The sequence below is a fragment of the Etheostoma cragini genome, chromosome 11 (genome assembly GCF_013103735.1).
Source record: "Etheostoma cragini isolate CJK2018 chromosome 11, CSU_Ecrag_1.0, whole genome shotgun sequence".
NCBI lineage: Eukaryota > Metazoa > Chordata > Actinopteri > Perciformes > Percidae > Etheostoma > Etheostoma cragini.
In genome coordinates, this window is record NC_048417.1 from 13,145,302 (window position 1) to 13,159,618 (window position 14,317).

At 39.9% G+C, this 14,317-nt stretch overlaps 1 protein-coding gene across 3 annotated transcripts in view; it reads left to right on the forward strand.

Moving 5' to 3' along the window:
* tbl1x (transducin beta like 1 X-linked) overlaps positions 1 to 14,030 on the forward strand; it is a 24,623-nt gene extending 10,593 nt beyond the window's left edge. For 2 of the 3 annotated variants that reach the window (XM_034886639.1, XM_034886641.1), the window contains exons 2-15: positions 7,397 to 7,502; positions 7,991 to 8,136; positions 8,368 to 8,587; positions 9,647 to 9,779; positions 9,959 to 10,100; positions 10,203 to 10,266; positions 10,408 to 10,505; positions 11,182 to 11,242; positions 11,404 to 11,525; positions 11,613 to 11,687; positions 11,788 to 11,915; positions 12,848 to 13,013; positions 13,118 to 13,219; positions 13,413 to 14,030. In XM_034886639.1, the coding sequence (XP_034742530.1) occupies positions 7,445 to 7,502; positions 7,991 to 8,136; positions 8,368 to 8,587; positions 9,647 to 9,779; positions 9,959 to 10,100; positions 10,203 to 10,266; positions 10,408 to 10,505; positions 11,182 to 11,242; positions 11,404 to 11,525; positions 11,613 to 11,687; positions 11,788 to 11,915; positions 12,848 to 13,013; positions 13,118 to 13,219; positions 13,413 to 13,439 (1,542 nt within the window). In that variant the 5' untranslated portion in view covers positions 7,397 to 7,444 and the 3' untranslated portion in view covers positions 13,440 to 14,030. Of the gene's footprint in view, positions 1 to 28; positions 192 to 7,396; positions 7,503 to 7,990; positions 8,137 to 8,367; positions 8,588 to 9,646; positions 9,780 to 9,958; positions 10,101 to 10,202; positions 10,267 to 10,407; positions 10,506 to 11,181; positions 11,243 to 11,403; positions 11,526 to 11,612; positions 11,688 to 11,787; positions 11,916 to 12,847; positions 13,014 to 13,117; positions 13,220 to 13,412 lie in introns of those variants that run through there. The other variant, XM_034886640.1, reaches the window with a different exon arrangement.
* The last annotated feature ends 287 nt before the right edge of the window (positions 14,031 to 14,317 follow it).

The window sequence follows — 14,317 nt, forward strand, 5'->3', positions numbered from 1 at the left end:
CCCTCCTTTCGGATTCCCCTCCCCCACTGTATTGCTCTCACTCCCCTCCCCCCTCAAGACTGCAGCCCAACCAGAAGCTTCAAAGGCGGGTTTTACTCAGCAGAGCAGTTCAAGAGAAAATGGCTGCTGTTTCCAGATCTTGTTTGCACATCTGTCAGGAGGTGACTGTTCAGGAGAAAATGGGGTCCCCGGTATGCTGGTTTTCAACATCATTCTATTCGAAGACCTTCATGTGTAGGAGACAGCTGGTTGTGTAGCTCTTATTGCACCAGTTTTTGAATTCAAATGTTAATGTTCAGAAAGCGTTTTGATTTGGTTTCAGCTATGAATGGATGATTTTACATGATAAGCTCTATTTAGAGTGCTTAATGGAATTATTTGCACTGGTGTGTTTGTTTTAACCAGGATAGCTGAGTTAAAACAAGTTGTGTTAAAATTGGCTATCAGCCATAAACTAATTGGTATTTTAAATCTGTTTAAAGAATAGCAGTGTTGTGTCTTTGTTAGGGTCTATTTTAAGACAGATCAGGTTAAATTTTCATTTAGCTATTTCATTGTATATTAGCTATGAAGAAAAAGCCTTAGAATTGAGTGGGTCTCCAAGCTGTTTTACAGTGAATGATATATAAAATCCACATTCATTCTCAGTTATTGCTGTCAACAAAATATGAATGCATCTTATGTTCTCACCCTAAACACTTCACTGCAAAATAAAATTAAAGCTGAATTTGCACAGAGCCTCAAAGTGCTTTGATGTAATCCTTTTGTTATGACATTTTATCTAAAATCTCGAAAATCATTGGTCTACTTGCTTTTCAATGATGGCAAGATAGAAGACACATACAACATAAAACACAAAACAAATGAATAACAATCAATGAAAACAATAGCGCACAGAAGTAACATGATTTGAAATAACAGTATTAAAATCCCAGGGGTAGTAAGAGTGTTCAGCTTAAGTGAACATTAAAGGTGCTTCCATGCTTTTGGTGCACAGGAAAAATAGCATATTTACCTAACTCCGTTCCCCTGTAGGACTTAAAGCATAAGGCAAGTGATCCAGTTCATCATAGGTGCTTTATATGGTGGTGACAGTCAAAGAGATTTGTGCAAAGTGAGTACAGGGCATTGAGAGTGGTAGCAGCGGCATGTCTAAAGACATAAACCTTAACTGTGTTTCCGGCAGTGCAAGGGGAAGCTGGATCTGTTTTTATAAAAGATTTTTTTTTTAAATCTCCGTTTAGTAATTAATTTGATTACTGTATGTTTGAATGTACATTCATCAAGCCATATTCCAAGATATTTGTACACTGTTAATTTTGCAATGTTCTCACAATTCAAAGTGGATAGGTGTAAAGGCTGGAGGTGGATAGGCCTTTTGCTTTAGAGAAGAATAGAAACTTTTTTTGGTTTGCATTTAAAACAAGTTTAAGGTCAATTAAAACATGTTGACGGGCATTGAAAGACGTTTGTAATTTCTTAACAGCCAGCTGGGGTGAGGTAGAAAGGCAATACAAAATCTAATTGTCTGTGTAAAGGTGAACATTCCAATCAGTTAAATTAGACACAATATAATCAATATAAATTATAAATGGGGCAGGGCCTAGAAGTGAACCTTGTTTAACACATTTTGTATGTAAAGATTTTTTTTAAAGATTTTTTGGGGGCATTGATGCAGGAACTTCTATGTACATGTGCGCCTGCTGTACCAACTAAGCCATCACGGCCACACTGGTCAAGATTTAGATTGAATGTTTTCTTCTTTGGCGCAAGTGAACCAAATCCAATATTACTTAATGTTTGAATGAGCAGAAGATGAGTGTCGAGCTTTTAAAAGGTCAACAAAATTAGCAGCAAAATGATTCCTCCAGAAACTATATCATTTACTACAAAAGTGACATTAGAGATGGTGCTATGCATCTGTTGGGAGCCATATTGCTGAGTGCTCACAATAGAATATTTTGACAGAAATACTCTGAGTTGGTCATTCATCAGTGATTCCAGGATTTTTCCTGACAGGGAAGTTTAGACATCGGTCGATAGTTGTTGAGATCACAGTTGTCGCCTCCGTTGTACAAAACAAACACATAAGACTTCCAAGATTAAGATAAGAAAATTTGTCAATAAGATTGACAAATTTTTCAGAGAACTTACATCATGACCTTTGCTTTACACTTTGAGTTATAAAAAAATCAACAACTGTCCTCCATTATGTCTTTCCTCAAACTAGCTCCTGTAAGCAAGTTCTGATCTTCACCATCTAGCCATACATTGGTCAAACCTATGTATGAGTAAAAACTAACTTTTAACTTTATTAAATCCTATTTGTTTCTCCACGTGATAAACCACAGACTGGTTGAAGAGCTGTTTGGGTTCAGGGGTCAATGCTCCATCACCCACCCCCATCATTAGGAAATAGTTTGAACCAATGTTGATAGTACATCTTGTCTACGTCAGCTGTCTAGTGAAAGCAGCACGTTTGAAAAAGCTACAGTCCTGTCCGTTTGTACACTATTTCTACATTCAGCCACACAACCGCTGTGTACTTAGAAGTGACAGTGTGTCCAGCCAAATCCATACAATCCAACACAATCCATACACAAGAAAATGTGACTTGAAACCTATTAATATGCTTTGAGATTGCAATTGTCAGAGTAAAGTGTAAGTAGACAAATTTCATTTAATTAAAATTTAAATGTAACTTTTTCATATTTAAAGCTACAAAATATGCAAGAACTTATAGCGAAATACGGACATGTTATTAGAAATGCTTCAAAAACTGTCAATCGCTCCCATTTCTGCACTTAAATGTTGTCATCCTTGTTTCTGGTTTCAGACACTGGATCTGTTTTGTCAAACCAAGAACAATTGCTCATTTCCTTGTGTTGTCAGTGTGTGATAGTCAGTAGTCTAAATCTGCAAGTTGAGGGAATGACATTTTACAACAGTGCAAGAAATGTAGAAAAGGAATACAACAGATGTATTTGTATGCTGTGCCCATTTCCACAAGAACTGGCTAGTAAACAAACAAGGCTGGTAAAGAAGATGTAGTGCAGAGAGTAGCACGGAGGCTCTATTGTTGGAATTGTGTGTTTTTCCCATATTATGTATGAATTGACACACATTTTACTGTTTCAGCTGCAGTACTGAGCAGAAATGTAACATTAAATAGTTTGTTGGCCATGTTAAATAAATGCCATCCCACGTTTCCTTAGAAAACACACAGAGTGAGAATAACACCTTGTTTTGCTGTTGATTGGACTGAATTGATTTGGTGCATGCAAAATCTGTAGCCTGTTGTCATCATACACAGATTCTAGTCAGAATATGAGTCTGATACTGCTCCTTTGGGCTGTGATTACGGAGCGTGTTTCAACTGAACCAGGAAAGAAAATGCCTCTGCACTCAATTGGATAGACGTACAACCAATCAGAGCAACTGAGTATGTGACGTACAGCATGTTGAGCTATTGCCGAATCCCGGCAAAAAGGACGGCAAAAACCTCTTTCTTATCGACAAAAGCCTTAATCTGGGTTCTCTCTTCCTCTTTCAAAATGAATGCGCTGTCGATATCTCCTATAACAGTCACGGCGGTTGTAAACTAATTTAACCCAAGTGCTCTTTGGTGACTTGGTTGATAATTTTACTGTTGATCGACTGTCAATCATTGTATAAAGCCCGCCCTGACAATTTGGTTGGTCCGAACAGTTCTGGTTCGAGCATAGTTGCTCCACAACGGATCAAGTCCAGACTGAACTTCCCAAACTCAAATTTTGTGGGCAATGCAAAGTTTGGCTTGCATCCAGGCTACATAATCCGGTTTCATTCCTCAAATGTAGGCTATTGATTCCTAGTCAGCGTTAAGATTATTAGCGTTATGTTAGTCTTGGTTTTTCTGTCGGGTTTAAGGTGTTAATGGTAGCGGCATATATCGGTTACCTTTACAGCTATAGAAAACTCCGCCATGTGGAATAATCGTTGTGTGGGTCTCGGAGGTCTCCTGCCCTTTTTCCAGGGGCTTCTTGTTTTGTTTTTTTGCATTCCACTGAAATGCCCACCGTACCATCTAGGCATCTGGACCTCTGAAAAACATCATATTTCAAAATCTACTTTTTATTTTAATTTTAAAACTGTACTAACACAATGTTACAATAATCATAATCAAGGATGGGGTAATATATTTCCTTTTTAATATTGTGTCAGCATGTATATATCCCTTACTTTATACATCTGTGCTGGTTAAACAGTTTTTTTGTAATGGTAGGCTTATAAGGAAAGCAAGTGTTTTTTTCTTTCTTTCTGATGACTTTGTTTTTTCAGAGGGATCCTATCTTTAGGCTTTGACTCCACTTATCACTTCAGTGGATAAACCTCAGAGCCGTTGCAGAGGTTAGCATTTTGTCTGGTTTCCCAAAAGGCACATTGTTTGGTCAAAGGAGGCGTGGATGCCCAGGGAGTTGAGTAATAGATGGGGGCATCATGGGCCCATCTGATATAGAGATTATTGCTGCTGCCCTGCACCAATGGGACATAAGTCCCTCCAGGCTTCCTGTTAATTACGTTCCCAGTTGTTTGGCATGTAGCAGTGGCGGCCTTGGTAGCAGCGGCTGCCTTGCTTTGATGTGGCTTCTCATAGTCGTATATGTAAGCTGAAGATAAACAGTGGCAGTGGTCAAATCGGGTCACAGTGCCTTATATAGACAAGCTTAGCGTTGTTGTGCTTTCTGGCAGAATAAAGCATCAAGCATTTGCCTTTGAGTTAGTTTTCTTTGTTGATGAGAATGTGTGAAACAGTGAAATGAAACCACTATTTGTTTTTATAGTAACATTTCTGTGAGATTCTGTTCTGCTTTCTGAAGTTGTTGCAGGATTTCTTTTTATTTCATTTTTTTACTCCCAAGTGTAACTTAAAGGTTGGCCCACCTGTGGAGTGTTTGACCTCTAAAACAATATGGAGCTGTATTTATGAGCCGGTCCCCGTTATGTCTCATGCACAAGCACAAGAACGCACATGCATGCCACCTGGTTTCACACTATTTCACTGACTTCCAGGCGGCTGTAGTGTGCCAACAAAGGTAGGGAAGAAGACGACTGCTAGCTAAAAAAAAATGGGTGTAAACAATACTGGATAAAAAATGTAAAAACAGCTTTGAAAATGTTTTATGATGAAGGAAATGCACATGTGTTAAACCTAAGCATGGCTGCTGCGGTACAATAAAGGCAGACTCCATCTGAAAGAATATACCAAGGTGAAAGTGAATAATTCATGTTGAGTAACATGTTCAACCCCTCTGGCTGTATGCCCGCTGGTAATTGGGACAACACCATTCTCTGTCTATTTTGCTCGATCTCTCTTGTTGCTATGCTACCAAAGGGGAACTTGAGTGGGCCTGGACAGTGTTTGGAATGAAAGTTGGACAGCCATGTCTTCATACCTGACACCACCCGTATTTATTTCTCTTTTGTATTCTCAGCAACATGTCTGTCCCTTAATTTCCCAGTGAGAGAGCGGGAAATAGTTATACATGTAAAGTTAAAAGTAGTTATATAGCGTGTCATGCCTCATTCTCAGCTTGCTGCTTGTTTCATTTGGTAGCCATTTCCTAAAAATAATAATTATATATTATTATTATAATATAATCTTAACTTGCTCATAGAGCATTCTTTCTTTCCATATGTACATCTGTGTGTGTTTACATTGTGTGCATCTTTGTCCAAGCTCCATTTACGCTGCCCACGTAAAATGTATGCGTAAGCCACAGAGAAATGATGAACTCTGGAGTATTCTTGTTGTTTTCATTAGTCTGGGCACAAAAAAACCTAATGGAAACATAATTGTCTCTCTGTTTCTTTGGCTCCATTAACTTTAAGACAATCTCAATTGAAATGTTAACAAAAGCTCTGTTAAACACCACTATTGAAAATAACTCCGAAGTGAAGGTCAGGCTGGCTGCTCTCAATATTCTCCTCTTGCTCTCTTCTGTAATTCACTAGATGGGCAGTAGACAGGCATTTAATATCCTTACTGCTTTATCAGGGCTCTTTCCATCTAAATGGTTGGCCAGGTCACTAATGGGAAGCACTATTCAGTTATCAGTGATAGCAAAATGGATATAGATACTCCTATTAGGCCACAGAAGAGAGGGTGGAAATACATACATTCAGTAATAGAAATGGATTTAGTGTTTAAATGACCCAAGCATTGACATTTTAAAAGGAAGAAATCATGTAATGGGCGAGACTAGTGCACACACACTCAGGGCACGTTCAGACCAGAAAAAGTGATCTGGAGATTCGGAGTGTGCGAGTGTCACTTAAATGGCCCACTTGTGTGACCTCCTTTTGAGTTATTTAACCCCCCAATGTAGCACAAGTGGACTTTATATTTCACAATTATTGTGTTCTGTCAGATCTTTTGTAGATCTTGACTTAGAAAAGTCAAGATCTGCATGTAAAGGCAGCTTCATGTCATGGAGAAAGGAAAGAGACTGTGCAGGAAATATTGAGCTGTTTTACAAACTCCTGGGCAGTTAAGTGCTTGTGTTTTGTTTTTTTACTCTCATAGTGTTGTAAAAGGTTCTTGTGGCAGCGATAGAGGCAGTGAGGTTTCCTGTTTACTGTACGGGACTCTCACATCTCAAAACAGACTGCCAAGTCTGATCACCAGTTACGTGATTGGCCGCCGAAGGGTGATGTCGGCTTGCGTTTTTCCAAAAGTTGAATCTGGTCCCAACATTTTGCTGCAGGCCGTGTTTTATCTACACACTACCCCCATCCAAAATTAATGGGAAGACCTGCGTTTTTGCTGGGGGGGGAATTTATACAGCATAGTATCGCAATATTTTCCGTGGCAATACTGTATCGATACACAGATGTCAGGTATTATGCGTTAGTCAGTTTGTCTGCTTGACAGTCCCATTTTGAAGCAATAAAACTGAATTGAGATGAACAGTGAAATTTATCTTTTTAGATCAAACAAATCTTGACAAAGAAATAACAATTTGAAGTTGGAAAAAAGTTATTAGATTGCAAAATATTGCAGAATTTTGCAATATGTTTAAAATCGCAATAATATTGTATTGTGACATACAGTAAGTAGCGTGATGATATTGTATCGTGAGGCCTCTGCCCCGAGTTTTTGCCGCTCCGTCTGAGGACCAACTCTCTGTGTGTGTGTGTGTGTGTGTGGTGTGTGTGTGTGTGTGTGTGTGTGTGTGTGTGTAAATATATCTGCTCATGTCTACATCATTAAACATTTTTTTTCAGATCTATTTTTAAGTGTGCTAGAAAAATCTTTTTATTTTTTTGAAGAATGGCTTAAGAATATGTTGTATCATATGCAAAACCACAGACCTAAATGATGATCTCCACTTCCATTTTTGATTTATATTTTCAGGAGTGAGCCCAGCCTTCCAACATACCTCCTCCTTTTCATTGGGCTAAGATGAGTATTACCAGTGACGAAGTGAACTTCTTGGTCTACAGATACCTCCAAGAATCAGGTTTGTCTCAGTACTACCTGCTAAACACAGTGATAATGTTTTTAATGCTGGTCATAAATGGATTTACTTGGGCTTGACACATGAATTGTTGGTGGTTTTATTTTCTTCAGTATTGCAGGGTTGTGCTAACTACGCACATCTTATTTGATTAAACATGGTCATTTACATGGAGATATTTTCCCCCCAGCTTTTAGTGGATGGAAACATTTAGCCCCTGTAATATGAACATCATGTGGGTAGACAGAATACTGCTTTGCTCCTTAGATGTCAACATGCTAGTCACTATTACAGAATTTGTATCAATGATTAAAGTCCCAGCTACTGTGTATTGATATCAACATTACTCTCATTGTTTTTTTTTTTACTCATTTACTGTAAACTTTGTTTGGATCGGACTTGGCTTTTCTTTGAACATTTGTGTCGTGTTTGTGCACATCTTGTGCTTGGCAGCCTCCCATTAATAAATGTGAATGGTGTTTTGTTTTCAGGTTTCTCCCACTCAGCATTCACCTTTGGCATTGAGAGCCACATCAGCCAGTCGAACATCAACGGAACACTAGTGCCCCCTGCAGCTCTCATCTCCATCCTGCAGAAAGGGCTTCAGTATGTGGAGGCAGAAATCAGCATCAATGAGGTGAGAGCAGGGACCTGCTGTTACTCCCACAGATGTTTTCTACTGCTTAATGATGAAGACAGACTTTGATCTCTATGACAACACACCAGGTTACCTGCAAATGCTTTTAACATTTTCAGTCATCCTTATACTTTAAGAAAGACTAAAGAATGTTTTTCAAAGATTACCAATTAGGAAACCCCCTCACCTCATTGCCTCTTGATGTCTTATTAACTGCTGTTGTCCTGACAGGATGGTACAGTCTTCGATGGCCGGCCAATCGAGTCCCTGTCGCTCATTGACGCGGTGATGCCAGACGTGGTGCAGACGCGGCAGCAGGCCTTTCGCGACAAGTTGGCCCAGCAGCAGGCGGCCGGTGCCATGGCAGCTTCAACCTCTGGAAACCAGTCCAACGCACCAAAGAATGGAGAAGCCACTGTCAATGGGGAGGAAAATGGCACTCACAACATGAGTAGGTTGAATCTTCTAAATACGCATGTCCCAATTATCTCAAAGAAACCCAATAAAGGATTTTACAAAAAATAGTGAGGTGATCAAATGATTATCAAGAAGGGTTAAAAGAAAGGGACAAAGACAAATTTTTGTCTTCCATGTACATTTCTAGACTTGCAAGTTAGTTAATTAGGAATCTAAGACGTGTTTTTTCTATTAAAATGTTATGATAATGGGTCATAAAATAAATGGGTGGTTACATTGCACCATTCTTATTAGTGCAAATATTTCTCTATATTTCTTTCTCTTCTTTACTTTTAACACAAACATTGCAGAAATAGAATATTGATTCTAGCAATTTTAAGTTCTCAGTTTTTTCTAGTAGGTGAACATGTACCGACTACATTAATGTTTCAAAAGGCCGTTACATCTGCTCCATGATATAAATCTGTATGTGGAACATTTTTAAAGATATGGCAGACAGAAGTTGCTGTTCCAGCGCTGTGTTTTGCCTCTGATATTTTCATTATTACACCTACCAAAATCATCAGTTTTTTTATTTACTTACTCGGTAATGTGGACTAATCACTTGTCCGCACAGTTTAACACGGAGAAACAAAGATCAGGCCTGATCAGGTGGAGCTGTAGACAAGGGGAAGGGAAGTGAATGTGTGTCTCCTAAGAATTTAATTCAAAGGTGTGGATGGCAACAGGAAGAGTCGGTGTGAATAAGGTCTTTCACAGGGTAGAAATAACATATTCTTCATTTATTGTGACTAAGTTCTTATTATACTGTGATATTTGTGTGCACTCCAAGTGGGTCAGTATTTTCAGACTGAGATAAATATAAATAGCACTGGCATATACAATCAGAAACCCATTTTTTTTAATCTTCCTGTTATTTAAAGGTATACCTTTTTACCTCCTGAAACATTCATTAGCTGTACATTTATCAGCGTTTTATCTATAGTACTCACAGCTTGTCGACAAGTGTGCGTTGTTGACATGCGTGTGTTGGTGCGTATATAAATGTGTGTGCATGTATCTGTCCATCTGTGTGCGCGCCCACTCTTCACAGATAACCACAGTGAGCCCATGGAGATGGATGTAGATGTGGCGATACCAGCCAGTAAAGCCACAGTGCTCCGAGGCCACGAGTCTGAAGTGTTCATCTGTGCCTGGAACCCTGTCAGCGATCTGCTGGCCTCAGGGTGAGTCCCTGTCTGTGCTAAAAGTAATCTGAGTGTGTGCCAGACGAGTCACACTACAATGTATGCACGCTTGAGCTTTTGTTTTGTAAGACCTCATGGCCTCATGAGATCAATCGCTGATAGCTTGTATTTTAGCAATCTTTTGACCCCGCCTCCTGCTGCAATGGTATTCTCTTCAGCTCGGGGGATTCCACCGCCAGGATCTGGAACCTGAACGAGAATAACAACTCCAACTCCACCCAGCTGGTGCTGCGCCACTGTATCCGAGAAGGGGGCCAGGATGTCCCCAGCAACAAAGACGTCACCTCACTAGACTGGAATGTAGGTTCCTGATCATCCATCTTCGTCTTTTACGTTTACCATGTGGTAAACAGACAGCAGAAGACGGTTAAGTAACCGTTCTGTTATCTTTCTATCCAACAGAGCGATGGCACTCTATTGGCAACGGGCTCGTATGATGGATTTGCCAGGATATGGACAAAGGATGGTATGTCCTCCTTCATTCCAGTGCGGTGTTGTTTCCTCCGTCATTAGGTTTATGCCTTTGTTATTGTGAATAATGCAACCTCTGTAACAATTTTTTGAAGGATCATTTCTAAAAGAAATGGATATGGCTCTTATCCATTAGGAAATCTGGCAAGCACCTTGGGACAGCACAAAGGGCCCATATTTGCACTCAAGTGGAACAAGAAGGGGAACTCTATTCTCAGTGCTGGTGTAGATAAGGTATTTCCTAATGGTCCGCTAGCATTGATTTGTGTCTTTTAATAATAATAGCCTCGTGTGTTTTTTCTTTAACAGTCCTAGGGCTTGACATGAACTGTTTTGATCATCAGCCAGAGTGTAAATCTGTATCGTATAACTTTTCTGCTATCCATAAACTACAATGCAAACTGCACTGTTATCAGTAAATCTTCTGTACAGTATAATCACAAGATACAGAGGGAACACTTAGATTATTTGATATATCTTACATATGTTATTAAATACACGTCGTTATGTCACAGCATCATTGTAGCATGTAACCAAGTCTTATTAAATACAACTTTATAAATAACTTAAGTGAAATGAAATCTGCTGAAATTATTATTATTATTATTTTCAATAATTGCAAGTTTTGTTTGTGGATGATTCTTTGAAAATAAAACTGTATCCACAGGAACAGAGAAGTTGAACAGGCAGATAAAAGAAAGGACACCAAGGACAAGGAATGTGACACTAGTAAATCAGGGATTTATTGTTCCCACCCTGCCTAATATTTGGTGGGATTTATTTCAAGCCCAAGTAGTCCTTTTTAGAGTACATTTGACAAAAACTTTTAATTGGCCAAATTCTTTTAAATTACGAAATCAGACATGTTGCATTCCTATTTTGGAATAAAATATAAAATTTTATTTTCCAGACGACAATCATTTGGGACGCACACACAGGAGAAGCCAAGCAACAGTTCCCTTTTCACTCAGGTAGAGTGAGTTCACTATGTTTCCAGAACAATAAAAAGCTTATCATTGTAGATAATAAAGACGATGCAAAAATGTTTCCTGCCCAGTAGTGGTTGTATTGTGGGATCATGAATACCTTAATCCATCATGAACGCCGTCCTGTGCATTCAAATGTTCCTCAGCCCCAGCACTGGACGTCGACTGGCAGAACAACACCACCTTTGCCTCCTGCAGCACAGACATGTGCATCCACGTCTGTCGACTCGGCAGCGACCGGCCCCTCAAGACCTTCCAGGGCCACACGGTGAACATCTTTTTCGGTGTTGCTCATCTGACCTTTCATCATGCTTACTCCCTCCACAGTACTGCTAACGGGTTTTGTGTTTTGCAGAATGAAGTTAACGCCATTAAGTGGGATCCATCAGGTTTGCTTCTCGCCTCCTGCTCAGATGACATGACCTTAAAGGTAAGACTACTCCTCAGTCTTGAGTGCTTTAAGACAACAAGCCTAAGTGGTGATTTGTATCCAGTCACATTTTGCTCTCGATGTTTCCCCTCACACCCAGATATGGAGTATGAAGCAGGAGTCCTGTGTCCATGACCTCCAGGCTCATAGTAAAGAGATCTACACTATCAAATGGAGCCCCACAGGTCCCGGAACCAGCAACCCCAACTCCAACATCATGCTCGCAAGGTGTGGAGTCTCTCACATGTAGCACCGTACACTGCAACCACCCATGTTGCTCAAATTTTCAAGAAAAATCTATGTTTGTGTGCTCAGAAAAAGCTTTATATACATGTGTGGGGAAAGGGGACACTTGTCATAGACCGGCATTCAGAAGAATGCTAGTTATTATCAGTGACCCAAAGCCCTACACCCTGACCCAGATGTTTATGCATGTGTAAATGTTCTACTTGAAATACCAAAATAACACAGGCATTTACAGCCATTACTGACAACCCAGCACACCTGCCTGTAATGCATATTAGAAAGATTATCACCACTAGGAAGGAACTTCGTAATCCACCGTTGAAGAGTATGTGTGCAAAACATTTTTAATTGACTTCAGTTTTTGCTCCCGCCGTAATATTCATCCGAGTTCACTTTCATTTGTTGCCAAGGGCACCCATAGGAGATTAGCCGTGCCTATTTATACCTTAGTGAAGAAGATGTGTTAATTCAAAGCACACTTTTTTTTTTTTTTATTGTCTCAGTTTTACAGTCACAGATGCTCGTAGTTAGTCACTTTTTTTGAGAAGTCCACACTTTTTTTTTGTATTGCAAAGTGTAACTCTTTTGTGTCGTTTTTCAGTGGTTTATGATTTCCAAGTTTTCAAGACATGTGTTTGACATTAACATTGTGAAATTGCTAATGAAAAGACGTTCTAATTTCAAGAAAAATGATGAAAATCTGTAGCTTCTAACAATGTGTTGTCGGGACTTTGTTTCCATTGATGAGATTTTGGGGTGCATTCACTGCATCATAAATCCGTTGAAGTAATCAATGCTATTTAAAGGCATCTCGCGGGACTAATGAAACTCAAGTGGAAGCTGTTTTGGTCAATTTAATGACAAATATTTCTTTCCTCTCATATCTGATCCGTCGGTCTTTTTCACTCCCACAGCGCCTCTTTCGACTCTACTGTACGTCTGTGGGATGTTGAGCGGGGAGTTTGTATTCACACGCTGACCAAGCACCAGGAACCTGTCTACAGCGTGGCCTTCAGCCCCGATGGCAAGCACCTGGCTAGTGGCTCCTTCGATAAGTGTGTCCACATTTGGAACACCATGGTAAGCATCTGATTCATACTGTCCTGAACAGCAGAGGACAAGACTCATTATGATTGCTTAATCTCGATGCCGTTGATCATTAATTTGTTTGCACTCTTGTTAAGACCGGAGCATTGGTGCACAGCTACAGGGGTACTGGTGGTATTTTCGAGGTGTGCTGGAACAGCACTGGGGACAAAGTTGGTGCCAGCGCTTCAGACGGCTCGGTAAGCCAGGACCATTGTGATGATGCAGTAGTAATTTAAAAATATTTGCATCTCCTTTTCTTTATTTGCTTTTTTTGGTGCGGCGCCTACAAATAACATCGGATGAAAGAACTCATTAATAGTACTTTGAGAACACTACTTTGTATGTTGCTTGAAATGTATTAGTAATTCTACCTTATTCTTTACCTTGTAGGTATGTGTTCTTGATCTCCGAAAATAGCCGACTTGAGACGTTGATGATGAATCCTGGAATGGCATCAAACCGCCTTCTTCTGACAGCAGCAAACACACACTCACAGCTCAAAAAGAGCTGGGAGGTGGAGCGAAACAAAACCCCTCACAGGAGCCAACACCAACTGACTTCAGTGCACCTTACTGTTTGTTGACGTGTTTTTTATAAAACGCCTATTGGAAACATAACGGAAGCTGTTTAAGAGATCCCCAAGAATGGACTGAATCCAACTCCCTGGGTGCATCCATGTTGTAAAAGGTTTCGAATGAGAAAGTGCCGGAAACCCTCCGGGCCACTGGTCCAGCTGTTAGTGGGTTGTAAGGGTGGAAACACAAAGATGAGTTTTATATAAAGAGAAACGTGTTAATGAGAGACTGTGAATGGCAACACATTATGAAAGAAAGAGGTTGTGGTTTTTTTTAGAATTCCTCTGAGCAAATGTTACGTCATGTCCAAATGAACTAACTGGGGACATGATAAAAGTAACATCAGTACTGAAGCACTGGTATTGTCTGTTGACAGGGTGCTTGACTTCTTCTTCCCAGTGAAGAATAGTTTGTTTCAAGAGTACTTCTTGCTTCCCCCCCCCCCCCCCCCCCCCCCCCCCCCCCCCCAGATAGACTTTTGAAAGTCAAAATTGAATGTGCCGCTACAAGGCAGTTCTTAGCTCCTGTTAGACATCAGGGCAACAAAAGGAAAGCCTGCCAAGAACAGTCCTAACCTCCTAAAATGACCTACCCAATTCACTCGAGGTTAGACAATGTCATTTTATGGTCAAGATGTGAAAAGTGTGGTTTACAAAGACTTTTCCCTTTTTGGATGTAAATTTCAGAATGTAAAGATATGTAAATTAGATTAATACACAG